Source organism: Dermacentor silvarum, chromosome 8, assembly GCF_013339745.2.
Source record: "Dermacentor silvarum isolate Dsil-2018 chromosome 8, BIME_Dsil_1.4, whole genome shotgun sequence".
In the NCBI taxonomy this organism is placed as follows: Eukaryota; Metazoa; Arthropoda; class Arachnida; order Ixodida; family Ixodidae; genus Dermacentor; species Dermacentor silvarum.
The window spans coordinates 43196745-43222540 of record NC_051161.1 but is presented as its reverse complement, the minus strand read 5'-3'; the positions used below and the strand labels follow the sequence as shown (position 1 = coordinate 43222540).

The 25796-nt window shown below is 46.7% G+C and overlaps 2 protein-coding genes across 7 annotated transcripts in view; one reads left to right on the top strand and one right to left on the bottom strand.

Annotated features, from left to right (window-relative positions):
• The window catches only part of LOC119461103 (solute carrier organic anion transporter family member 74D), a 75531-nt gene that overhangs the window by 13538 nt on the left and 36197 nt on the right, over positions 1 to 25796 (top strand). The window contains exons 6-9 of one of the 6 annotated variants that reach the window (XM_037722290.2): positions 662 to 815; positions 5638 to 5813; positions 8482 to 8546; positions 9509 to 11274. The exons of 2 other annotated variants lie outside the window; for them this stretch is intronic. In XM_037722290.2, coding sequence (XP_037578218.1) covers positions 662 to 815; positions 5638 to 5813; positions 8482 to 8546; positions 9509 to 9843 — 730 coding nt within the window. In that variant the 3' untranslated portion in view covers positions 9844 to 11274. Of the gene's footprint in view, positions 1 to 661; positions 816 to 5637; positions 5814 to 8481; positions 8547 to 9508; positions 11275 to 25796 lie in introns of those variants that run through there. 3 more of the 6 variants (XM_049655185.1, XM_049655186.1, XM_049655182.1) reach the window with 3 other exon arrangements.
• Positions 11247 to 19053, bottom strand: LOC119461106 (lysozyme c-1). The gene is made up of 5 exons (XM_037722294.2): positions 18877 to 19053; positions 17262 to 17350; positions 13363 to 13423; positions 11949 to 12024; positions 11247 to 11335 (listed from the first exon to the last, which is right to left on the bottom strand). The coding sequence occupies exons 1-5, from the start codon at positions 19001 to 19003 to the stop codon at positions 11269 to 11271; spliced, it is 420 nt and encodes a 139-aa protein (XP_037578222.1). The 5' UTR covers positions 19004 to 19053; the 3' UTR covers positions 11247 to 11268.

Sequence of the window (25796 nt, the reverse complement as noted above, 5' to 3'; positions counted from 1 at the left end):
GCGAGTGTCGTTGGAAATTGAAATGTTGTCGGTGCTAATTAAAAGAAATGAAGAAAAGTTTATTGTGTTGATTTTGTGAACCTCCCGAAACGAGTGTGCTGCATTCCAACTGTGACTCGCTAAAGTGAACGAATTTGGCGTCGATTCTGTGGTTCTCATCGATTCGAGGTGCTAACGGCCCTAGCTCACAGATCTACATTTTCCAAATGCAGCTGTGGGAATATTTGTTTCCAATACAGTAAGTTTTAAATAAACACAAGCACACTGCTTATCTTATCGCTTGATACTCCTGACAAAGGAATGCTTAGGATCAATAATATCAGCATTAATTATGCTTGCAGAAGCTGCTTAGCTATAGCCATTAACATATAGCTTCAACCAGCCACATGGTCACAAAATATGACACAATTCCTAAGTGCACTCGTGTGCGGTGTGTTAGGCTGTGTTGGTGCTTGTTTGATGTTCGCATCCTGGAACTGCCGATCGGTTGTCGTGAAATTAAAACGAGCTGACCACCAAACGTTAACGTTATCTGTATCATATAACCAAAGTAAACAAGTATTAAATAATAAGAGTAATTGCCTCGTGTCTTGCGAAGAAAGAAAGACATGGTAGTCGGGTTGCAACGTACTAAACTCTAACCTCGAAATTTCGTTTCCAGGCTTGACCTGTATAACCAGTGCAACGACCAGTGTGACTGCACTCTTCAGAGCTACCAGCCTGTGTGCGAACCCGTTGGGGGCACCATGTACTTTTCACCCTGCTTTGCTGGCTGCCAAATGCCGGCCGGTGAGTTCGGAGCCAACCTGACTAAGGTAATTTTCATTGTCGTTCTATACAGAACTTGGCACATGAGCACATAACAATTTGCACAGCTATGAGGCAAATTCCACGCGTCTACAAATGCAGTCCGCAGACCTGTACGTGTCTTCAACAAAAAACTCAAGGGGCATAGCCAGGTGAACCTCTGAAATGATATTGATGTAATAATAAAGCGTAAGACGATGCTCTATGTAACAGTGACGTGATACAGCTTTTCTAATCGACGAAGTCGTGCTTGGGAAAGGCGGCGGTGCCAACGTGGTACTGCTTCTCAACTTCGCAGATAAGGTTATTTCGGTTTAAGCAGGAGTGGACGTTCTTTGCAAAATGCACCATATATGCTTTTGGGGATCGCAGCAAAGCTGGAACCGAGGGACCCGTGCCAGACGAATTCCCGGATTTTAACCGGTAGTTATTCAGCGAAGCCAAATCACCTCAGTGCTGACGACATTACAAAAACCGATGTTCAGCTTTGTGCCAGAATGTAACAGCTAGGAATATACTCGTATGTCAGGAAAGGCGTAAGTGGATGCCTTGCAGATTCGCCCCGTCAAGGACTGATAAGCACAGTTTGAGCTTCCGCATATTCTCACCATAAGTACCTGCCGATATCCTTCATGGCACTGAGCAGCTTGGCATCTGCACTTGACATCTGCTGTGCAGTTCTGCTGAAAGGCCCTCAAGGATTACTGTGTGTTTGACAGAGAAGTGAAGAGGTGTGCACTATTCCCAGAGATAGGGACTCGAGGGCTCTCGCTTGCTTTGCATCGTGAGTGTGGCCTGAAAGGTCTTCAGCCACCCGTACCTGTTCACGACTGTCTATACCCTCATGGAGCGTTGCAATTTCAATCGACCCTATGCACAACCACGACCACGCAGGCCACCACGCCCGCAGCCATAACGGCCAGGGTGGTTTTCGGCGATCTGCTTCTCTGCTTCCTTTCTACAGCGATAGCGTTTATGAGAACACTCTAGTTGGATTCGCGACATCATCATATGCTGTTGCTGTAGGGGTACATATTTTATTTTCTTTTTCTAAACCCCACAATAACAAATGTCTATGTGGTAGTTAATAGCAGGAATTGCTCACGAGGCACAATCACTTGATCGAAATGCTGGATGCGCCGCGCCTTCACACCTGTACGATAGTGCGTTCGACCGGATCCGCCACACAAGCTGCTCTCGGCCGCAGTCAAGCGTGCCGAATCTAGAGCTGTCTCTGCCTCCCTAACCTCTTCGTCAGTGATCGAGCGCAGAGCTTATGAGCGCCAGTAAGTGGAAATAAACGTGCTGCTAACCAACTCGTTCTGGCGCCCGTAAGAGCGCACAAGACGGTAATAAACCATGCGCCGAGGGGAAACAAATTATGTGATGTCGGCAGCACTGATCTTTATCAGTGGTCGGCAGTCCACAGTTTCCAAGAAATCGAAGGTAAATAATTGCATGTAAACAGAATACGAAAGTACAAGATGCAAAAGCCACATTTTTTTTTTCGTAGATATACGTAAAACCCGATTCCAGCGGTGATGCGCAGATTGTTCGCGAGCAGCTTCGAACGCTTTCTACAGTTGATGCTGTGCTAAACACTGCTAATGTTCCAGCTAAAGTGTTGCACTGGAAATGAACCGAAAACCGAACAAAATCGTTAATTATGCGCGAAACCGAACTGAACCGGTCCCGTTGCAATTTTATTTGATTCCAGAAATTATATATATATATATATATATATATATATATATATATATATATATATATATATATATTGGTTTGCAGTTCCGGTTGGCCACCTTCTTTGGAACTTTTTCATCTATGCTAAGTCTATTATACGAGTTGGCTGTGACATTAGAAGTGGCAGTACCGTTAGTGTAGTTTTCAGCGTTGTGCTTGGAGAGGCATGCATGTTGGAAATACACTTGTGAACTGTCGAAATTGGTAGCCGTGAAATAGTTATGCGTTGGTTAGGAGATCTACACAGGGAGACCTACATATATAATTGCTGAAATAAAGATGCCCTTTCTAGCTTTTGGTTATACTGATATGTAAACTAAATTAGGTGCAATAGAAGTGGCGTATTGTTTCCGAGGTGTGTTTCCACAAATGTGATGTTTTCTTGTAACTACTTGCGGGCATGGAGCCACAACACGTACGCGCCTTTTTTTTTTTTTTCCGGCTGGCTCAGGAGCACAGTCCAGCTATCGCACAAAATTAGTCTATGCTGGTTTCTTGCAATTATTATTAGGTTACGCAAACACACACAATCTGACTCGGCCCCGTTTAAACCGTTATTAATACGATTGTCAATCTTAGCCTGTAGTTCAGATACTTTGTATATGTCTATCCTCTTTAAGTCTATACTCAATGACCCAACTTGTCCGCTAGCTTGGGCCACTATAGGTATGTGCTGTCTAGCCTAGCAGACAACACGGTCCACTGGGCATGCGTCTGAATAGAAAGCTTGCTGCTGGCTGATGTCTGGCCTAGTAGACAACTTAGATCACTGGATATGGTGCCACTATAGGTATGTGCCCGAATAGACACCTTGGGCGCCACGTATGTCGTATTTATACTGTGCCAAGGAGTACGTAGCTTTATGTGACGGGTGTCTTCAATGCGATTAGCATTCCTAGCCTACTTCATATACTTTGCGTATAGCTACCTATCTAGCCTCCTTAAGCCGCTCTTCAATAAAAAAATTCTTAAAAATTTATCCGGTGCTGGGCGGGTTTGAACCCGCGTCGCACGGGCTCTTTAAGCGCAACAGCCCCGATGCTATTGCGCTGCGCCACGAACTTCCGCAGGTAGCGAGGACCCGCGCTCCACCCGCGCAATCTCGGAGGACACGCAGAAATAGGGGTACTTCGCGCGCGTGCCGCCAGCCGTCAAGTGCATGCGCCGTTTCCCGCATCTGTTCACGCGAGCGCCGCACGCTTCGCTTTGCCACGATGCGTAGCGACAGCAAGCGGCTTCGACGCGGCGCCGCATGTGGTCTTCGAAACGTTCCTCGGCTGTGGCTGCGGATGCGTTTTGGCTGAATTTCGTTTCGCTCCAGAGTTGGACAGGACCTAAAACGTTTTCGCCAAGCCGTTTTCGCCAAGCTGTTTTCGCCAAGCCGAAACGAAAACTCCATGGGTGCGAGCTATAGTTGAATGAATGATCCGAAACAAAAACATTTTCGGCTTTGCTTGCAGCAAGCAATGTTGCGCCGGCTACCGCTGCCATTGTTTCGCGTTTTGCGCGAAACTGCAACTCTTTATTTGCCGCGGCAACAATCCGCGGTCACACAAAACACGTGACACTAAGACATTACCGTTCGCTGGGCACCTTCTCGGAACTTAGCTGGCCTCGCCTTCATCATAAGGCATATATGAAGCTCGCTGTCCTCAGTCCTGAAGTATAGAAGACACTGCATCCAAATGGCAACGTCCTGCAGGCACCTATCTCTATATGGGGCGAGTTTGTGAAACATGGATTACCACATGGCCTTAGGCGCGATTCTCTGTTCCCCGGAACCGAGTGTTTAGGACGCTCAGATATCAAGTCGGTGCCTATAACGGTTCACGCAGCAATCTCTGGAGCGAGAATAAATAATAATAATAATAATAATAATAATAATAATAATAATAATAATAATAATAATAATAATAATAATAATAATAATAATGCCAAACACGTACGCAGTTACGGGGGACTCCAAAGCTCAATTGCTACTCCTCCTACAACCACCGATTTCTTACATACAGTGCTCTTTTCATTCACTTTTCTCGACTTATTGGGTAATGGCAGAAGGGCATGGCCGACTGCGACGGCACACGTTCAGATCGCGTGTTCATGCGGGGCTTGCGTTGACAGTTGCGTGCACTCCAAAAATTCCCGCGTCACTAAAGCATCGAGCACGTGAGCTAAACCGCGAATAAAATGGTCGAATAAAAACAAATAGCTCTTCAGTCACCACCGAGAAAACGACAGGCCCTCTCTTTTTGAAGCGAGCCCAAGGTCAATGAGTGACACTTTTCGCAGCCCTAAGCTGTTAGCTCACGCCACGCCGCGGCACGCGATCTTTCGGATGGTGAGCAACCTACAAGGTTTCAAAGACCACAAAGCCTGACGAATCACTGCTGTGAGAGAAACTCCCCTCCCTCCCCTTCAAACGCACAAAAAAGTTTTTATCACATATGAACTGGCATTTGTTTTTTATGTTTTCAGTGCAGAGCGAGATAGGGAAAAATAAAGAGAAAGACAGGAATGGTTAACTAAGAGGGAATGTCCGGTTTGCTAGCCTGCACTGAGGGAGGCAGGATAGAAGGCAACGAAATTAGTGAGAGAACAACACCACAGGGCAAAGAAAACACACACGCGAAGTCCCAAAAACGCCGTAGTGTCGTATACGTTCACGCAGGCCACGTGTTCGAAGGAAGCGCACCGTCCTAAACTATGCCCATGCTTTTAAGTAGCATACTACGCGAGAAACATGAAATACTTTGTAACTCGGTGGGTTCAGTCAGTTCCGTACGTAACGATAATGGGATGGAGATATAAGTGGATGACGATGCTTTCTTACTTGCGCTCGTTTCTGCATATCAACGCGATCAATGCGCAGAGTGAAGGCACAGGATGCAGCACGTCTACCCTGCCCAGAGTTGCCCTCCTGAACACCGAACTTCACTTGCCATCAGCGCCTCTGTATTTCTTTTTTATTATTATTATAACGGGTGGCAGAGGGCATTTTTGTTTGATCACACAAGGTGAAACACTGCTGTGCATCGAACACTTGGAACACAAAGTTCTCAACGAATGAATTGCTGTGTTTTCTTTCAGCTGACTAACTGCAACTGCCTCAAAACTTTCGACGACAGCGACTTCTTCTCGGGCAACGCGGTGGTGGGCTTCTGCAAGGGAACCTGCCCCATGTTTGTGCAGTTCATCATTATAGTCTCACTCATCCACTTCATGGGCGTGTCCACGTCCGTGAGCCACACGCTATTTATGCTCCGGTAAGCACCGATGCGATGCCTAAAGTGTTTTTAGAATGCTGCAGAACGCAATGACATCATGCGTAAAATTTTGTGAGGCAGGCGCAACAATCGTTAATGTGAGTTTCCCAAGTTATTCTCGATCGGAAAGTGTCAAATATATGTAACAAGTGATATGGAGGTTAGTGTCATTAAAGCTGTGCCTACTGCAGTCTGCCGTAGTGTTCGTCTGCTTTGATATTGTCAAGATTCGTTTAGTTTTTAGTGAGAATGCTGTGTAAAGAAAGGCATACTGAAGCGAAGAGCGGCTGTAGCAGTTACGACATGAAATCGCAGAAACGTTAGTTGCTTTCTAATTATTATGCAATGGTGAAATGTTGGCTGGAGGAATGGCGTGAAAATGCACTTTATTATCATCGAAAAAAAAAAGAGATAGGAAGAAGGAGAGGGAAGATAGGGCACTTAACCAGAACGACATAGAGTTCGCCGCGTGCACTGCATTGGTGGAGGGGTAAATGTGTTAGAGGAAAGTTGGAGAGGGAATCAAGGAAAAAAGAAAGAAGAAAAATCGGAAAGGCCTAGCATAAATTTGCTAGACCTTCCCTTGATGTTACAAAGCGTAACATCACGCAGAACAGTATTCGTATGTGGTTACTTGTGTGCTTTTTCACAGTATAAAGAAGAGTTGGTTGGTGAGTAGCGTTTCAAGCAATGGAGTGTGGAGGTATACAACTGGTAGTTTCGCAGCATTTATTTATTTATTTATTTATTATTTATTTATTTATTTATTTATTTATTTATTTATTTATTTATTTATTTATTTATTTATTTATTTATTTATTTATTTATTTATTTATTTATTTATTTATTTATTTATTTATTTATTTATTTATTTATTTATTTATTTATTTATTTATTTATTTATTTATTATTTATTTATTTATTTATTTATTTATTTATTTATTTATTTATTTATTTATTTATTTCAACAGTGGATTTAAAAATGCACCTCCTGCTTATTGACCTAGCAACATCTCGGTTACAAAACCTGTGGGATGTGTGTACAGAAAATCTTGCCATGCAATCACTGTGTGTAACCGCCGCGAGAAAAGGGGGTGCACTCAAGAGTGAGGACTTCCTGTTGGCTTTGACATAAATAACTTGAGAGGGTGCAAGCTCTTATCCTTAAGTGCTCTGTACCAACAGATGGGGCAACAATCTTGAGATGCTGTACGCTTCGGCTCGACCTAATTTTAGCATTCGCTCCAGGTCGAGAAGTATGGTATTCGCAACCTTTGTTAAGCAATCACACTCGCACTTATATTACGTAAGGTCCTGCACATAACACCTATTCCTAAAGCGGCGTGGCTAGCGAACTCGTCTAGCTCCGTGTATACTTTGGTGTGTGCTACCAATGAACCCTTATACTCGGCGATTGTCAGCACACTAATACCGTAAAACTGTTCTTTCCTTTGTACTGCGCTAGACGTACGGGGCTATATGTTGGGATTGTCCAGTTGCCAAAGTTCTGCAATGCGCTAAATGTTCGCAGAGACGTTGCTACGGTGCGTCTTTGGATTCTGATACTATGTCGATCGCGGGCACGTGATAGGGTGTGTTTCCGCGCGCCTTTTGGCGTACGCGTATATTATAACGCAATAATGAAACGTGAACAGAAGGAAACGAAGTAGCACACCTCCTTGTTGATGAGGACTCAGACCACCTAACCTGTATTAACGCGCAGTTTTCTTTTCTCCACCTTTCATGAGGGACCCTCCCACCTAGAGTGATCCACAGCTCAAACGCTCGGGAACACCGTCTCGAAAATTAAAGTTTATATCATCATCATCATCATCATCATCATCATCATCATCAGCTTAAGTAGCATGCCAAGCCTGTCGCTGTAGGCTAACAATGCTTTCTTGAAATTGAGATTGGGATCCGTGATCTTACATACCTGGGCGCTCAATGTATTCTACCCTTGGGCCTAAGCCTAAGCGTATGCGAATGAATCACACTATAACGTCACGCATGTTGGCGAATGTGGATAGATAAATGAACGTTTTAGTTTCTTGCAGGCGTTTCACTCCAGCATGATAGTATAGATGGCTTGCACTGACGTCATTGTAGCCGCCATGTTGGTGCACCGACGCGATGATAAGCTGGGTCCGTAACGTCACGTGAAAGCTTTCAATAAGATGGATTGGACTGAAGTGCTCGTAGTCGCCATGTTGGTGCACTGACTCGGTGATAAGGTGGGTGCGTGACGTCACGTGACATCTATCAATAACGTATGTCCCAGCTAGCGATAGCCATGCTGTTCACCAATATATATATATATATATATATATATATATATATATATATATATATATATATATAACGACATGGTGCAAGGTGCAATTATAAGACCTATACGGTGTTCGGTTTTCAGACCACTTACGACCGAACACCTTAGGTCTTATGACTATATATTGCCCCGTGTTTTAAGTCTTTTCGAAACGTTAGCTGGGACACCCTACAACTGCGGTGTTTCTTTGGCAAGGAAATATCGTGCGTCGTGCTTTCAAATCGCGCGTATTATTGCGTCAGTGAGTTGTGCGGCACACAGGTTGATGTCGCTATTACTCCGTTACTCATGATCGCTCGTGGCTATTCCATCATCATTTTCTCGTCTCTTTTAATCCAGGAGCATAAGTCCCAGTGACAAGACCATCGCTCTTGGACTGGCGAATGCGCTGGCGAATCTGCTGTGTAAGTGCTGCCTTCCTGGATAATTGTCGAACCTCGCAGTTGCGCAAATGCGATTCGAAAGACAGGTTATACTCGCCAGATTTCCTTGTGCGTACTACACAGATTGCTTTTTTTGTGTGTGTGGCTCTTGACGCAAGTAATCCTACCGTGCTTCTACGTTGGTTAACGTGGTAGACCTGCATTAATGGCTGCATAAATTGCCATGATGTTTGAAATTTTGTTCATTAAAGCGGTCATCGCAAGTTCGAATTGAATGTACTAGAGAATATAACCATAGGTTATTATCCTTTCCATACCTGCTTTTCTTTTGAACGAGCATATGCTTAGACATGTTGGTAATCCATAGTAACGACTTCTTTTAGCCCACAAAGAGAACATAGGACTGAAATGAACAACGCGGACACAGCTCTAACTTCCAACGTTTGGTTTATTTTTCGAAGCGGTAAATGTATATATAGAAAACAGACAGCAGCACACGCAGGCGCATTTGGTCAAGTTTTGTACTTTAAAACCAGCAAAGATACATATGCGTCGGGAGTTAAGATAAGATGAAGATAGTGATATATGGGCTGCAAGATTAAGAGACCAGTCTGTCTTGCCATCCCCCTCGAGCCACCCTCTGCGTCTTGTTTAGAAAATCAGATCTCTCTTTTTTTTTAAGTTCGGTTGAAGGCGCACTAACACATGTGTCCTCCAAGCTAGCAATCTTCGCCGCTTCAATTATTCTCTAGAAATAAAACAGAAGTCTACTTGGTATTTCAGTCTATATGCGAAGCTCGGGCTTTTCGAATATGTGTGCATTTATTCCGAAACTTTGCCAATTCTAAAACCCCAGTAAAACGTACATCGCGCGTATTTTCGTTGGACCGAGTGGCATGGAAGGTTCACGTTAAAAGCGGGTTACTTTCGCTGTTAACAAATTCTGTTTCCGTTCCTCAAACTCTGTCTCGCGGTGACTGCAGCGTACATCCCTTACCCGCTCATCTACGGTTCTGTGATCGACGGGTCGTGCCAGGTGTGGGAAAGCGCCTGCGGCACCAGCGGCAACTGCTGGCTCTACGACCTGGGACAGCTGCGACATTCCTACTTGGGCACGTCGGCTGGCTTCCTCTTCGTGTCCGGACTCTTCTCAATCGCCGTTGCGGCTGTGGCGGGCGATCTGAAGGACTTCTACGGAGAAGCCTACCTACAGGTTCCAAACTTCGGCGCGCCAGACTTCGAGCCTCCCAGGAACGGCGTGACAAAGCAGAAGAAAGCGGACGTCAAGCAAGGATCGAAGGGACCCATCCCTAACTGACCGCCGACGCCTGCTCAGAAGCACCTGCCGACTGTGACAGTTCGTGAAGTGTCATGACATGAGCTATCATTGAAGTGCGATAACATGAACTGTCATGTCAAAGTACGGGGAATAAGAGCTGTAATTGATTCGTGCGCGTCGGGACGCTGCGGCGGAGGGCGTTCCCGTGAGGACGACAGTGGTGGGGAAAAAACCGGAGCATAAACTTCAATAGCTGCGCAATCTGTTCGGGGAAATCGGTTTCTATTTTCAGGGCCATTAACATCATATACCGTTGTCGTGGCTTGCGTTTTTACAAGCATGTTCATCATGCTGTCATGGCCGTTCTTATATTCCGCCGAATTAGAATGCGCTTTTTCATTTCCTGCGCTATAAGCGTGACTTGGATGCTCGCGGCCCGACTCCGTCGATTCTCGCAGATTCGGCCCACGTGCGACGCGGATGTTGAAAATCGAGGTTCGCTTATGCATGTCATCCCATTGCACCGCGTAAGAGGGTGACTCACGCTCGGCGTAAATCGCGCTGAAGATTTCACTTAGTGTCATATCACTGATATCGCAGGCGCTTATAACGCAAATCTTACGCGGTTATCTTGTACGTTCTAGTCAAACCGACGCGTTAAATAACTCGAAACGGGGAAGTTCGAACACTATAGCGACTTAATCATTGCTTTTTTGGCAATTTACAGTATCTCGCTTGCACCAGTAAGCATACGCGAAAGCAATGACATCGACGAGGTGTGCGTCATCGAGTTCGTTGACCTTGGTCTGGATTACACAGCCCCATCCGTCTAGCTGGCGCTGCTGCATGCATTTGATACAGGAAGTGGGTACCGTTCCTGTTTGTACTCGTTTACCCTGTGCCGTGCCTAAATGCAATGTGGTCCCACGCTACACAAAGCTACCATCTTACGGTAAGTAGATGACCTGCATACCTCGCAAGCGAAGCGGATAAAAAATCGCTATAGGGGGTACGTGTCCAAAAAAAAAAAAAAACGCCGGCCATGCTGCCACCGGCCCTCTCTACCGCGGCCTGTTTGGCGCGATAGCACGGCTTTCAAGATTGGTTTCCATTACTGTGAGGGATTGCAGCTGATCGCGGCTGACGCTGCATGCCCATGCGGAGAAATCTGTATATAGTATAATTTTTCAATGTTTGGTCACGTTTGCGAAGGTAACGCAGTTACGAGGACCATGCTCGACATACGTAATTGTTGTCGGGTTATTGTAATTGAATGTGACTTATTTGTTGTTCATTGTGACGATGTTTCAAAAGCCTTCGTGTGCACTGCAGGCCGATGCTGCAGTAGCATTTGCTACCGATGTTTTTTGCTGTTGGTCTGTGATGCAGACCTTTAGTTAATAAAAGGAGCCGCCAACGGCTGAGTTTAGGCGAACGAGAACAAAAGAGTAAACTGTTTATTTCTCAGAACTTGCAGCCTTTGGTGTAGCTTCTGAGATTTCTTCCCCGGCATCTTGCCTGCCAACCGTACCTATTGGTGGAACAAAGAAAAGAGAAACATTTGCTCGTTAGTGTAGATTGAATGACTAGGTATAAATCCTCAACGAAACCTTCCTGAATTACGTCATAGCGTCATAGTTATTTCCATAAATGCTAAAATACAGTACACAGGACCCGAGAGAAATCAGATTATTTCCGAAGACAGTGGTGGTGGTTTGTAGCAACAGGCGGGTTTATCGTGGCGATGGAGGCCGTACAATTGCTCCGCCTGAGTTTCTCCTGCAATGTCACTGGAATAATCTCACCACACCTTCAGCAAACCGGTCTCCCTTGGGAATCCAAGAAGTGAAGCTTCCTTGCGTGCTACAACTGCTCCACGATTACGCCACTACAACTTATACACAATACACCATTTCATTTACAGAAGCTTGCTCCAATCGGCAACATTTAGAAGGGCGGCGATAATAAGCAGCACAATTCGGCTCAACAGCCCGCGTAAGCATACAGACATGGAATTTTAGCCAAAAGAAAAGCCACCTTACAGGGTGTTTCTACGAATATTTGTTTCTAAGTTCAAAACTAGAGCGAGACAGCGAGTACTTTTTACTACCGCGGCTAGTTCAGCGCACTTAATGTGTACTCACCAAGCCGAGAATCCCATTCTTTTGTGGATTAACCTGGCGCATTTTACTGCTGCTTTAATGTTGTCGGAGAGCAGATCTGTAAAGGAGCGGGAACAAACGTTAGGTTCTCTTTGTCGACACAGTGATGGGGTCGCTTTTGCGCGGGTCAGTTAAATCCAATCGAATGTTTGAAATATACGAACATCGAATTTCGAATCGAATATTTTTTTCAGCGTTTGAAACAGAGCATTGAAAAGAAAATCTGTAAAATTATTTCTTGCAAACTGCGCAGGCTAAAGACGCGATATTCCCAACTTTTGGGAACAATCGGTTTTGAACTATCCAGCCTAGCGTTGGAGCCGCAGTGCTTTTCTTGATCGATCAGATATAATTTCATGGCGACAGCGGCATACGCCGGAGTTATTTAGCTCAAATCTTTATTTATACTTCCTATGTCCCATAACAATTCAAAGGCCACAAATGGCGTGGCCAAGGGCTGTGTCCCGTAAACGTGGTAAGTGGGGCGTGCACGTATGATTGCATATACATAGCTCTTATATCGACCCAAAAAGTTTACGGATCACGGGATCTCAGAAAACGCTAAATATCCGAGCAGCCTTTAAATGTAGACAGTAAAACCGTACATTACAATGTTGTTCGCATATACCAGTAGAGGCTGGAAATGGGAATACAGGCTGTGTTTTGAGGCTGGGAAGATATTCAGCTTTTTGTCAGATCCCTTGGTCCGTAAACTTTTTCGGTCGATAGTACATAAGATGTACAAAAGGTAGAAATGTATGTGCACTGATGGGTGGATACAAAAAAAGAAAGGAAAAGAAATTGGAATAAATTTGCAGAAGGGGCAATTCTATGCTTCCGTATGAAACACATTGTTAAACAATACTATTAAACAGAAATTAAGTTCTGAGGTTTTACGTGCCAAAACCACGAAACAACTGCTCTCGCAACACTACAAAAACACATTTAGTACACATCAACACATTTTTGGTCCGGCCAATAACTGTCGCAACTCTTGCCGGCGAGAAGCCCTGGTATACCGAAGAGTGTTAATAGAACCCTTGGCGGCATCGTCCGAGATACACTGCACGACCGGCTACACTGATCTTCGTTAAAAAAAAAAAAGAACGGTTGTCATGGATAGCATTCCTGCCCAGGGCACCAACGTGTTAGCCCGAGGTCTCGTAGGCTTCATCACGTACCTCGGAACTATGATGTAGCCGCTTTGACTTCACTTTGGAATGAAACTCATAGACGGCTGTCGTCGCTAAGAAGTAAAATATTCTGGTTCCCGTATATGGGATTCGAACACATGCATGCCGCCGGGTGTCAGCGAAGAGCCCCCGTCGTTGTTGTCGTTGATGGCTTGACATCTATGCACGCTTATACAGACAACTATATAAGACAAGTGACGTACCTTTGCATCTGACTCGGCATTCGTTGTGGGGACCAGGGCTGCACCAGTACCGGCTGTTGATCTGGAAATGATCGAAAGCATGCGCACAGAAAACAATAAGAAATTGTCGTCAACTACTTGCTCACTTTCTCTGACGTCTACTGGACATTTACCGACACTTTCTCAGGACGCAACTGGAGCGAGAAGCAAACACCGCGAAAGCATTGCTTGCACAGTGGCGGCTGCTGCTGTTATCTCGCCGAATAGCTCACACGCAGGGCAGCAATTGCATAACTAAATCGAATAATATGTGGCCCCATCTATACTACCCTTGCATTAGTGCAGGCTGCTGGCTCTGTTCTCTAAGGAACTGCGCAGTGGAAGCACAAATGTTACCTTAGTAACCTTAATGCAACAGATTAAAACCTTTAGGCACATAACTCCTTTATTAAAGCGATGCTTTATGTGCATTCTTTCCTGGTGTTTCGTGAGTCTGCTCGGTTGTTTTCTTGCCGAGTGAGTAAAGTGGGCCGATCCTGAACATGGTACAATATTAATGTGGGGCGACACTGGAGACAGTGTCATAGCAGAGTGGGCCAATCCTAGAGGCATTGTAATCCGTGACCGCGTGGATCGCGTGGTGGGGGTCTTGCCGCCTTGCTGGCCAGGTACGTAATCGCTATATGCTGCAAAACGCTTTGCAGAAGATGAACATTTGTTTGGCATGTATTTAACCACTTAACGAAAGCTTTGCTTCACATCACCATCATCTTCGTCATCATCATCATCATCCTATTTTTATGTCCACTGCTGGACGAGGATTACCCCTGTCTTGCGCTAGCTGATTCCAACTTTCGCCTGTAAATTTCCTGATTTCATCACCCGACATAATTTTCTGCCATCCTCGACTGCGCTTCTTCTTCCCTTGGCACCTCTTCTGTAACTCTAATGGTGCACCGGTTACCTGACCTACGCATTACATGGCCTGCCCAGCTCCATTTCTTTTTCTCTAGAACATCGGCAATTCCCGCTTCCTCTCTGATCGATGCCGCTCTCTTCCTGTCTCTTAACGTGACGCCTAACAATTTTCGCTCTATCGCTCTTTGGGCTTTGCTTCACAAAGATTCCAGTAACTGCGTTGAATCTGCATAATTGTTTTCCAGGGCTTTTTCGAAACCAAGAATATTCCTTTTTTCCTCTTGATTTCTTGCTATGTTCTGCCATGAAGTCGCAAAAGTCGGGCAACGCTTCCACACTGTTTCCCAACCTATATGTCTCTAGTCACACTTGGGGCCGCATTGCAAAAACTTTGCATTAAGCACCCTAAATTTAGGTCTCGAGGCATGCGTAGTAATTTCTGCGATATGACAAAAGGGCAAGATGGTCCAAACTATGGTTTTTAGATACTGTTGTAACAAACAGATTTGCTTTATTCATTAGGAAGAGTCATCTTTGGTGGCATACTTTTTCTTGTGTTTCTCTCAACAATGGTTCCTCATACACCTGGCTTTCGGATCATCAGCTGTCACGTGATATTTATAATCCACTTTTTTCTTCTTTATTGCCCCGCGCGAGCTGGACTTTCCACACGCGTGTACGCAGATAGCCCAGTCAGGCTGTTGTATATACTGCTTTTCATTCACCGCAATCGGAATGCTCGTGTTTGTGCGAGGAGGAGGCCGTGATACGCCATTCTATATATTTTCCGGTTGGTAAAAGGATTACGTTGTTCACTGTTTCGTTAGTGGTTGCTAGCAATGGAGGAAAAATGTTGCAGTCTCGCCCGAAAGTCGAAGCATGAATTGCGATAGCAAATTAGTAGAGAGCTATACGGAGTAAGGATATAGTAGTTTTATCGGCTGCAAAACTTGGACACATTCGCTTACTAACTGAATTTTAACAAGCATGGTGTCAGCGCGCACAAGCAAACATGAATCACACTCGATGACCGCAGACAACCGCTGTCAGAACGCTGGCGGGAGCGAGCGCGGCGGCAGCAACGAGCGAAGGTGCGCGCGGTCTATCGCTTCAACGGAAACTGAGCGGCGAAAGCACAGCGCATACAAAGGTAGGAGCCGTGTGCAGATCGCTTTCAAGAAACGATGCGCGCGACCGCCCGCACCCTCGCAAAGTACAAATACGCAGTTGCTGGCAGAGTAGAAGCAGCACCCCCTCCCTCCCGCGCTGCCTTCCCGCTTTCTTCCTTTCGCGTGCGAGATTGAGCCGCCAGTTGCCCTTGCGCCCGGTGGCAAGATGCGCAGTAGGTGTCGCAGCACAGCGTCGCCCCCCCCCCCCCCCCCCCCATTCCCTCCGCTAGTGAAAGCACGCGTCCCTCGCGCGCTTTCATTCGCACATACAGCACACGGCGCGGCGACGATTTTATCGCCCTTGGACTTTATACGAAAAATCACTGCGACGACGATGGCAGAAAGCCGCTTGGAGTGTCGATGTAATTGCTTTCGCAATAAAAAGTAATAGTTGTTGGCAGTGTGATATAGTACGTACTACCACAATCAATTTACATGTCCAATTGCGTTTTATTAGATCGCGGCAGTGCGCCATGTCTACGTCACTGATGCACACTATTCCTGAAATTGCGTAGCTTAACCTACTAAAGCAACGCACGTAGTTATAACTTATAAGAGACATTAGTTATAAGAATAATTTAGACTCCGCCTGAAGGATTCTCTAGCGTGCATCCAAAGCACGGTACACAAGTGTCAGGGGGATTATTCATACGGTACTTGCATGTCGAATCCCTAAGGAGCGTTTTTGCATTCCGCCGCTCAGCGCAACGCGGCCGCTGTCGCTGAGAGTCAAGCCCGCGACCTACTGCATGTCAGCTAGTGCCATAGCCACTGAGCCAAAATAAAGAAGCACGCAGTTCCTGCTAAACAGCGCCGGTCATGCGTATTATAGGCACTAGAATCTTGTTTTATTCGTTTTTACAGCGAAGCTGTTAATAGCTAGTTCCCCCAGGATCGTGTGCGCGTGTAGTTTTTTTTTTTTTTTTTTTTAACTCATCATCAGCTTTGGCTCGAGCGTCGTCTTCCGCAGCTGGTCGTTGGCACCCCTCGGTTTGCGCTCGTGCCATTGGATGGCGTGTCGAGCACGTGCTCGTGCCACTGCTCCCGCGTTCGTCGTCGTCGTCGTCGTCGTCTGCTTCCATAGCTGGCTGCGTTGCCGCTAATCAGTCCAGCGTAGGATTTCACTTCTCTTCTGTCGTCGTAATCGGGAGGCCGCGTTTGCGGGGGTATCAGCCATTGCTTAAGGGGATATGAGCCATTCATGAGGAACTGACGACTGTCCTAACGCGTTTGAGCAGCGCCGCCGCGAACGCGCTCGGGAAAGGGCTCGTGGTCGACGTGCCGGTTCTAGCGTGAGGACGTCCGAAGCCCAGATAAAACATCAGCGAAGATCCGCGCACCCCGAGTTGAGGGAGCGCGATGTTGAGGCCAAACGTCAGTGAAGATCCGCAGACCTCGAGTTGCGGGAGCGCGATTTTGAGGCCAAACGTCAGCGTCGTCTTGCCCTCCAGGAACCCGACAACGGTGGTGCACGCCTCGGCAACGCTAGCGCCAAATTCCCCGGTGCGACGGCCAGGTTTCAACGCGAGTTTCTCAACCGAAACGTTCATGATAGACATGTTCGGTTGGGTGATGCCCACCGACGATACGCCCATTCTCATCGGGGGGGGGGGGGGGGGGGGGGGGGGCAATATTCACTACAGGAGACCCACCATAGTCGCAGCTTCGCTGGCTTCCATCTTCACATTAGTGGAAGGACTCTGAATCTGTTTACTTCTTCACCTGTATTTTCACCTCATTTTTCTCAGGTGCTATAAATTTATTTGTTATTTTCGCGTTGTTTAAGATGTACACCAGCGGTGACCTACTCTATATTGAAGATGATTAGCTCACCTGGAAAAGCCCGTAGTCGACACTGCCGTCTCTGTTACGGTTCCTAGCCCTCGTGTTCATGCCACTTTCGGAGTTCACGAGGCATACCCCTGTAAGAGATAACAACGAGGAAAAATTACTTACCTCTGTGGTCCTAATGAAATGACTGAGACGGAGCAACGCTAAAGATGCCCGAGTGTAAGGGGATCTATTTAGTAAGGAGCCTTGCTTGCAAGGTGGTTTTTCCGCAGCGAGATCTTCAAGCAAGGAATATATACTATTTAAGAATGCTAGGAAATATCCGTCGATCGATGGATTGATTGGGGTTGTTGAACGTGCACCCTTGAAAGGCGAGTACTTTTGCAATTTGCCCCCGCATTTTGCCGTGGCCGGGAATCGACCCTGTGACCTTCTAATCTGAACAGCAAAATGTCAGACCCAGATCCACCATACGGCTGTTTGGAGAACGGAAGGTAGTGATGTTTAGGAAGACAAAAGTATTCTCGCGTCTCCCCTGAGAAATTACGTTTGTGATGCCACTGCCGCTCGATAAAAACGCACGTTTTTTTACTGAGGGGAGCATTACATCGTTGGAGTATTGCCAGTTGGAGTATTACATCGCGAGATGTAATAATCCAACTTTTTGCTTCTACGACGAGGCTCTTCGTAGCATAGCATATACTTAAGGAATTGAGCCTGTGACATTTTGAGCTATAGCTGCACGTGGGACAATACGAGAAACGCTGCAACATAACTATAACTTTGTTCGGTAGCTATTTTCAGTGCTTTCTTCCTCTAATAAGAGATTAAATGAAAAGGCCACACAGAAACCAGTGCAAATATGTAGAAGACAGCCATGCTTCTGCGCAAGGACCCACGCTTAAGTCGATAGGAGTATTAACGAGGGCGTTGTCTTCGATATTTTTTATCGAGAGCTTCTCTGTAAGCTAGTTCATCAAACCGGAATGGATTTCTTGCTTCCTTTCTTTTTTTCCCCTTCGGTAACCGAGTACACATTCAGTCGGTAATGCATTCAAATTCAAAAACGTGACGTCTGTCAAGTTTAACGGGCTGAAAAGTAGCAGCAAAAGTTTGATCTCGGCTAGTCTTGTACGTAAGGAATTGCATGTAATTATTTCTTTGTAATTTTCTATGAAACGTCTTTAAAAGGGCTCAAAGGGGCTCACTTGCTGAAACTGGTGTAATGAAAACATGGTGTAGCATTATCACTTATACCTTTGTAATCATACTACCCACGCATCTTACTTTGGTATCGTTGTGTGAGAAAAAGAAGTCATTACTCGACCATGCTTGCGTCACATGCGCAGAAGGCGCCGTTGTTGCGCCACGCACGACGCAATCGGAGCTAAATCTAGCCTCACGCACGGCGTTCCGAAAGGTGTAGCTCGGCAGTATACGTTTCTCCACCAAAGCAGGTAAGTCGCGTATGAGAGAACTCACTACGTCACAGTAGGTATATATATATAAGTTATCAAACTCCAACTTGTGTTAATCAGCAGTTTTAAGACCTATAAATGTAAAATGTGTTGCAAAAAATTACACGCTCGCTGGACTATCGATAAATCCGTCTGTTCCGAACAACGCTGGTCCCTATAAACGTCATATTGCAACTTACAGTTGGACATGTGCCTTCTGGGTATACCGTTCTTGGCAAGTTCTTTCGACAAGGAGCAGTATGTGAACTTCCTTCCCACAGTCCCCCTAACGAGCGTTATCAGAACGGCTATCTCAACCAGCTGCATAGCGTCAAACTAATGCGTTCTGCGCTACTCCAAAGCGACTTGACCCGAATTCCATGGCGTATATGAAGAAATAGGGCTATTTAATGATAGCGGTCGACTCGTTGTGCATGAGCCATTCTTTATGAAATGTAGGCGTCGTTGCGGATTCTAAGGTAGGATAACAGAGAAAGCTAATGCAATCTGCACGTGTGGAAAAATGGCTGCGTCGAGTTATTGAATTGTCAAAGATTTCAAGAACCGTACACAATGGAACAGCGTCGATATAGTGCCTGAAACCGTGCACATTGTTCACTCGAGGATGTGCATGGCAACGCACCAGGTCTTTGAGAGAATATTTTAATTTTCGCTGAGGCGATCACCAGAATCCCTTTTACATATTCGCTACCGAGCGAAATAGATTACTCAAATTCGGTATTATTTATTTATTGCGTGACATTCTAGCTCATGTGATAACTGCTCAATTGAATTCAGCCAAAAAGCACAGCGTACTTCTTAATTGCGAGTAGCATTCCTTTGGAACTTCACCAAAATTGCGGTAGGTGCCTAACCTCTTTCACCTTGGAACCAAAGTTGTCTACTATCTTGGACCACTAAGTAAGTGCTGGCTGCTGTCTTGCCCGGCAGACAACCTATATGGCCACGGAGTGTGTGCCCGAATAGACACTTTGCAGGTAGCTGCCAACTGGCCCACAAAAAAAAAATTATGGAGTTTTACGTGCCATAACCACGATCTGATTATGAGGCACGCCGTAGCGGGGGACTCCGGATTAATTTTGACCACCTGGCATTCTTTAACGTGCACCTAAATCTGAGTACACGGGTGTTATTGCATTTTCGCCCCCATCGAAATGCAGCCACCGTGGCCGGGATTTGATCCCGCGACCTCGTGCTCAGCAGCATGACACCATAGCCACCAAGCAACCACGGCGGGTGCAGACTGGCGTATCAAACAACTTGCCTCACTATACGTATACGCCGCTATGTATGCGCCAAATCAGTTTCAAGCGCTTCGTTTGTTGACAATCCGCCGGAATGAATGTGTCAAGGTGACACGAGGGGTATTCAGCCTTAAGGTGTACCGCCCTATTAAAGGTGAACCGCCCTATTTACAACAGCCGCTCCCGCGTCTAGCGCGGGCACTTGACGCAGAGCCATTGCAACAAAGCTGAACCTGGGATACCAGGGTTAATAAGGGGATAATATGCAGTTTGAACCATAATGCCGCTACATATCTTTTCCTTGCAAGCGCTTCCTCGATGCATAAATAACTACCCACGCTCATGCGCGTGCTGACGCCGATTCACGCGTTCATTAAACGGATATGCGCACACTGGCATTCAAGAAAAGAAAAAAAAAAGAGGGTATAAGCCCAATGCCTGTTACAACGACGGCGCCGCCGCGTCATATCCCTTCTCTGGAAAGCGCTGTCTCAGCGTATACATACCTACCCATCCGAAAGCACGTACTGACACCGATTCAGGCGACCAAGGCCACTATCTTGTACGCGTTTGAAAAGCCGACGTTCGGTTTCGCCTCACGCGATAGGCTAAGATTTACCTAGGCCGCGATATCTGCGCGGCCTGAGAAACCGGACGTCCGCTTTTCGAACGCGTACAAGATAGCGGCCCAATAAACGGACATACGATGCGAACGTTGGTTATCGAGGGAAAAAGAAGGGACGCCTTTACAACGACCGCACAGACAGGTCCAATCACATCTCTGGAAAGCAATGACATTGCGTATGTTAATGCCGTGCTAACGCCGAATTACGTCCTGAATAAACGGATATGCGCAAATTGGCTATCGCGGAAAAAAATGATCTGCATATCGCCCATTATAATTTCAGCGTAGCCAGGTCTACGCACTTTTCTGGAAAACGCTGGTTCGTGTCATATACATGTCCATGCTAATTCATGTCTTGCCGACCATTCGAGCAACAAATAAAATGATTGCGCAAATTGGCATTTGCGCAAAAAAGAAAGGCAGGCCCAGTAGAAGGTCGGCGCAGCGATGTCCACTGACTTCTCTGGAAAACTCTGGTTCGGGGCATATACATCAATATTCATGCTAGTGCAACTATTGCCGACTATTCGAGCAAAGAATAAAAGGATTTTCGGAAAAAGGTAAGCCTGTAGCCCAGTAAAATGTCGGCGCAGCCATGTCCGCTGACTTCTTTGGAATACTCTGCTTCGGGCCATATACATAATTAAGCCTCCATGCTAATACAAATTCTGCCACCTCTTCACACGATGAATGAACAGATTGTGCAAATTGATTAGTACGAAAAAAAGTTCACCGACGATTACCATACTCCCTAATGCGGAATTTGAGCGCAGCCTTATACGTGCTTTCATTTGGCGATATATTGGCTCGCGCGGACAATCTGTCTCGGGCGGCACGTTGCAAATGGAGCGAAGTGTGGCGCGACTGCCTCGCTAATCGGGAGATCGCGAGAGGCAGCACGTGGGTGACGCCTGACGCGTGGGCGCGATTCACAGCAGCCGCCGCAGACATACCTCCGCTCATGCAGCGCTTTGTTTCCATATATGGTATCGCTGGACGCGCTCGCCGCATGCCATCGGTGAACAGACGACGGCAGGAAACTATGGCGCCATTTCGTAGCGGTCGTCCCCCGTCTTGCGCGGCACGATGCTTTTCTTCTCACGTTTTCGCTATACCCTCCTCCTGTGCTTTCCGCCGCATGGTAGCGCTGCACCTTCTTCCTCGCGCTCTTTTCGCTGTCGCCGTCTTTCATCGCCCGCTGCGCTCCGCGTTCGCTCTTTCATACTTCGCTGTGCTCGTCCGCTCGGTTACGCTGAGGGACGCATGAACGGGCCCCTAAGATCTGCGCTCTAAAAGATAGCCTAAGCCCAGTAAAATGTCGGTACAGCCAGGTTGTTGCGCTCGTGCGCATGCGTCTATTCTCACCAAGCGCCGAAGTCGGGCGAACCTGTTCGGAGTGATAATGTGCCGCCGCGCATGATTGTTATCTACGAGGCGGTTGTGCTTCCCTCTCCTTTTGTCACGGCGAGGCCAAGTGTGGTACCTGGTACCGAAGCTTCCATAGAAGCCCATACATTCAAAACATGGCGGTTCATCGGCGGTATGTTGGGCTTAGCGCCATCTGTGTGAGGAGGGAACACTTCCGGCGGAAGCAAAAATAATTTGACGTCATAACCGTGAAAACAAAAGTGACGTCATTTTGTTCTCAAAGGCACGAAATTTGTTTTCGGAGGCCTGCCATTAGAGCTGTATATTCAAATGCCCCGCAATTCGACTTGATGGGCGTTTCAAGCTTTCAGCGCGGAAAGCGATGCAGGAAAAGTCCAGCCGTACGGGTGTCGAAATCGCATCGCTGTACAGAGCATACTTTCTTTGGAGGCCGACGAACGCTTCGGGCGTAGAGTGCTCGTCCTTTCGTCGGATGCCAAGCCCGTCGGCCAGCGCTGTCCTACGAGAACAACTAAAGAAAACAATTATCTGGTGGTCGCAACTCACTACTTTTGTCTGAACAGGTTAAGAAACAACGAAACTACCCGCGTCACCAAATTCAGACAAACGTCGACAAGCAAAGCAAGTATGTGAGGGGGGCGTATTGTAACAGGTGAACTTTACGAGCGCGCTTTTCTGCACACTTCAAGAGCTGCATTGCATTGCAAGTGATAGCGGCGTTAACGCCCGCCGCTATCGGTGGGCGCTCTTACGGTAGGCGCTGAAAAAGGGTATTTATTGATAATGATTAAGTAAAATAGTGTTGTTCTTTTCTTTCCATGCGTATATAAAATTGACTAGGAATTTTAGTTTCGTTGAATGAATCTAACTGTGTCTCGCTTTAATTAAAAAACGCTTTTTTCTTTACCAATGTTTGTTCCCTCCAAACATAGTCGCGCTTCAAACGCTGCTCCCATAACCGCCCTTGCTGATGTCGGTGACAATTCATTCTGAACCGTTTTAGGGGGGAAGTACCTTAGGGCCGAGCCTTGTCCCTCGTCGTCGTCCGTTGTCCGTAGCTCTGGTTTGCATGTATACTGTGTATACCAGAGCATGTACATGTGTACTGTACAGTACACGGGGGATTCACGGTTACCCGAATGATCCCCCGGTGCTTCGCCCACTCATCATCATTCACTTCGTGGATATGCGGTGATCTTTTTTCGTCCGAAGCTTCGCGACCTATTTGGATAGACCTTGGCGAGGCTTTTAGAAAGGATAGCGGAGCCACGCCGAGGACATTCTGTGTATCTCCCGGTGGCAGGTAATGCCAGGTATGCCGGATAAAAAACGTTGTTACTCGTCCGGCGTAACAGATGGTGGCAACGGCCGGATGGCGTATCGCCTTAATATCAGGGGCAGCTGTGGGTGAGGCTTTGGTTTTGTACTCTGGTAGGCCGAGTGTTATAATTTCTTGGCAAAACCAGGAAATAAGAAGGGCGACTAGAGGGTACTTTCGTTACAGTAGCAGGAAGCTATGGATCTGAATAGCTTGCTAAAAGTTGATTTGTTAGCCGTAGCAGCAGAGCTCGATGTCAAATGTAGCAAAGCAAATTGTAGGCAATATTTTAGCTTGCAGGGCCAATGACGAAGAAATTGCTGAAGCCGTGAATGAATTTCAAAGGAAACGCCTAGTCAGAGAAACAGGCGAGGAATTGAAGCATTGCCAACTGGAGAGAGAGAAAGCACTTTATTTGCACCCGTCAGAGAGTATGGGTGATCGGGGTGAGACGCAGCTCCCCCTTTCACCGCCTACCTCCCCCCTAGACGTCGGCCGGAATCAGTTGGCTTCCGGCGGCGGCCTGGGCTTGACAGATGGCTTGTTTTTGGGCATGTTCTTCCTGGCTATGAAGGGAGGATTCCCATGACTCTTGGTTCCCATGTAGACCGTTTAGCGCTGGGCAAGCCCAGAGCATGTGATTTAGGGTCGCTATGCCTTCACAGTTTTTGCATTTCGAAGAGTGCACCTCAGGATGCCATTTGTGTAGGATATACGGGTTTGGGAAGGTACCCGTCTGCAGTTTTCGCCAGATTACTTCTTCCTTCTTTGTGAGAGATCTATGGGGGGGAGGAAAAGTTCTCCTGCCCATTCTATAGTGTTGTAGAATTTCTCTGTATGTGGTCAAGTCTCGCTTTTTGGACAGGGAGTAGTATGCCTGCGCTGGGGCCCGGTGTGTAAGTCCTCGGGCGACCTCGTTGGCGATCTCGTTCCCTGTGAGTCCACTATGAGCGGGCGCCCATATTATTCTAATTAGGTCATTGGGTACGTTCTCCTTGCCTGCTTGCAGAATTTTGGCGGCCTCTTTGGACACCTTACCAGTGTCATAGGCTTTGATTGCAGTTTTAGAATCGGTGACGATTATTCTGGTTGATGGGTTTGTGATTGCCAGGGCAATCGCCGCCATCTCTGCCTCCTCTGGTGAAGAGTGTCTCACGCTACAGCTCGAGATTAGCTCGCCTTTGTCGCTCACTACTACTGCAGCGTAGTGCCCTTCTGGGTACTCTGCCGCATCGGTGTACACTACTCCTTGTTTTTGGAGGAGGGAGCTTTGGAGTCTTTGGACTCTGCTTCTCCTGCGTTCGTCGTTGTATATTGGGTGCATGTTTCTTGGGATGGGGGTATTCTTAACCTGTTGGCAATTTCTTTGGGGATGGCGGTTATCCCCTCTCGCGAATCTGGATTCCGGTAGCCCAGTTTCCTAAGAATGGATCTGCCCGTTTTGCTGCTGGTTAGTCTGACATATTGTGCCGTGAGTTTCGCCTCGCACATTTCATCTAGGGTGTTTGAGACTCCTAGGTTGAGGATCGTCTCGGTTGATGTGCACGCTGGTAAACCTAGGGCGGTTTTGACACCTTTCCTGATGAGGATGTCTACCTTGTCTCTCTCTGCTTTAGTTGTTTTTAAGTACGGGATAGCGTAGGTGATTCTGCTAATGATGAAAGAGTGGACAAGTCTAAGTAGGTTTGCCTCCTTCATCCCCGCGTTTTTGTTTGCTATCCTCTTGAGGAGCCTGCAAGTTTGGTTGGTCGTGGCTTCTAGTCTGTTTATTGTTTCAGTGTTTCTCCCATTTTCTTGTATCCACATACCCAGTATCCTGATCTTGTCCACCCTTGGGACCGGGGTGTTGTTGACCAGGAGCTGGATATTGACGTGCTGCTTGCTCATGATTAGCATCTCCGATTTTTCCGACGAGCATTTTAGCCCTATGGGTCTCAGATAGCTTTCCGTTTCCCAGATTGCCCTTTGTAGGGTGTCTTCTATTTGGCTATCGCTCCCCCCTCTGTCGACCCAAAGAGTGAGGTCATCAGCGTAGAGAGTGTGGCAGAGGCCCTCTAGCTTTCTGAGTCTTTCTGGCAGCCCGATCATTGCAATGTTAAAAAGGGTAGGGGATAGCACCGATCCCTGTGGTGTTCCCTTGTTGCCCAGCCTAATGTTGTCTCTGATTGTGCCCCCGATTTCTATGTTCACTGTTCGGTCCGTGAGGAAGCTTTTAATATAATTGTATAGCTTGCTGCCTACGTTCAGGTGATTGAGGTGTGACAGGATCGCTTGATGTTTTACGTCGTCAAATGCTTTGCTGACGTCCAGTCCCACTATGACCCTCGAGTCCCTAGTCTTCCTTTCCAATACTTGTTCTTTGAGTTGTAGCATGACGTCATTTGTGGATAGTTGTTGTCTGAATCCAACCATGCTGTCTGGATAGAGTTCCTTACTTTCCAAGTATCCGTTGAGCCTGTTCTGTATGACGTGCTCCATGAGCTTGCCTACACAGGAGGTTAACGATATTGGCCTAAGGTTCTC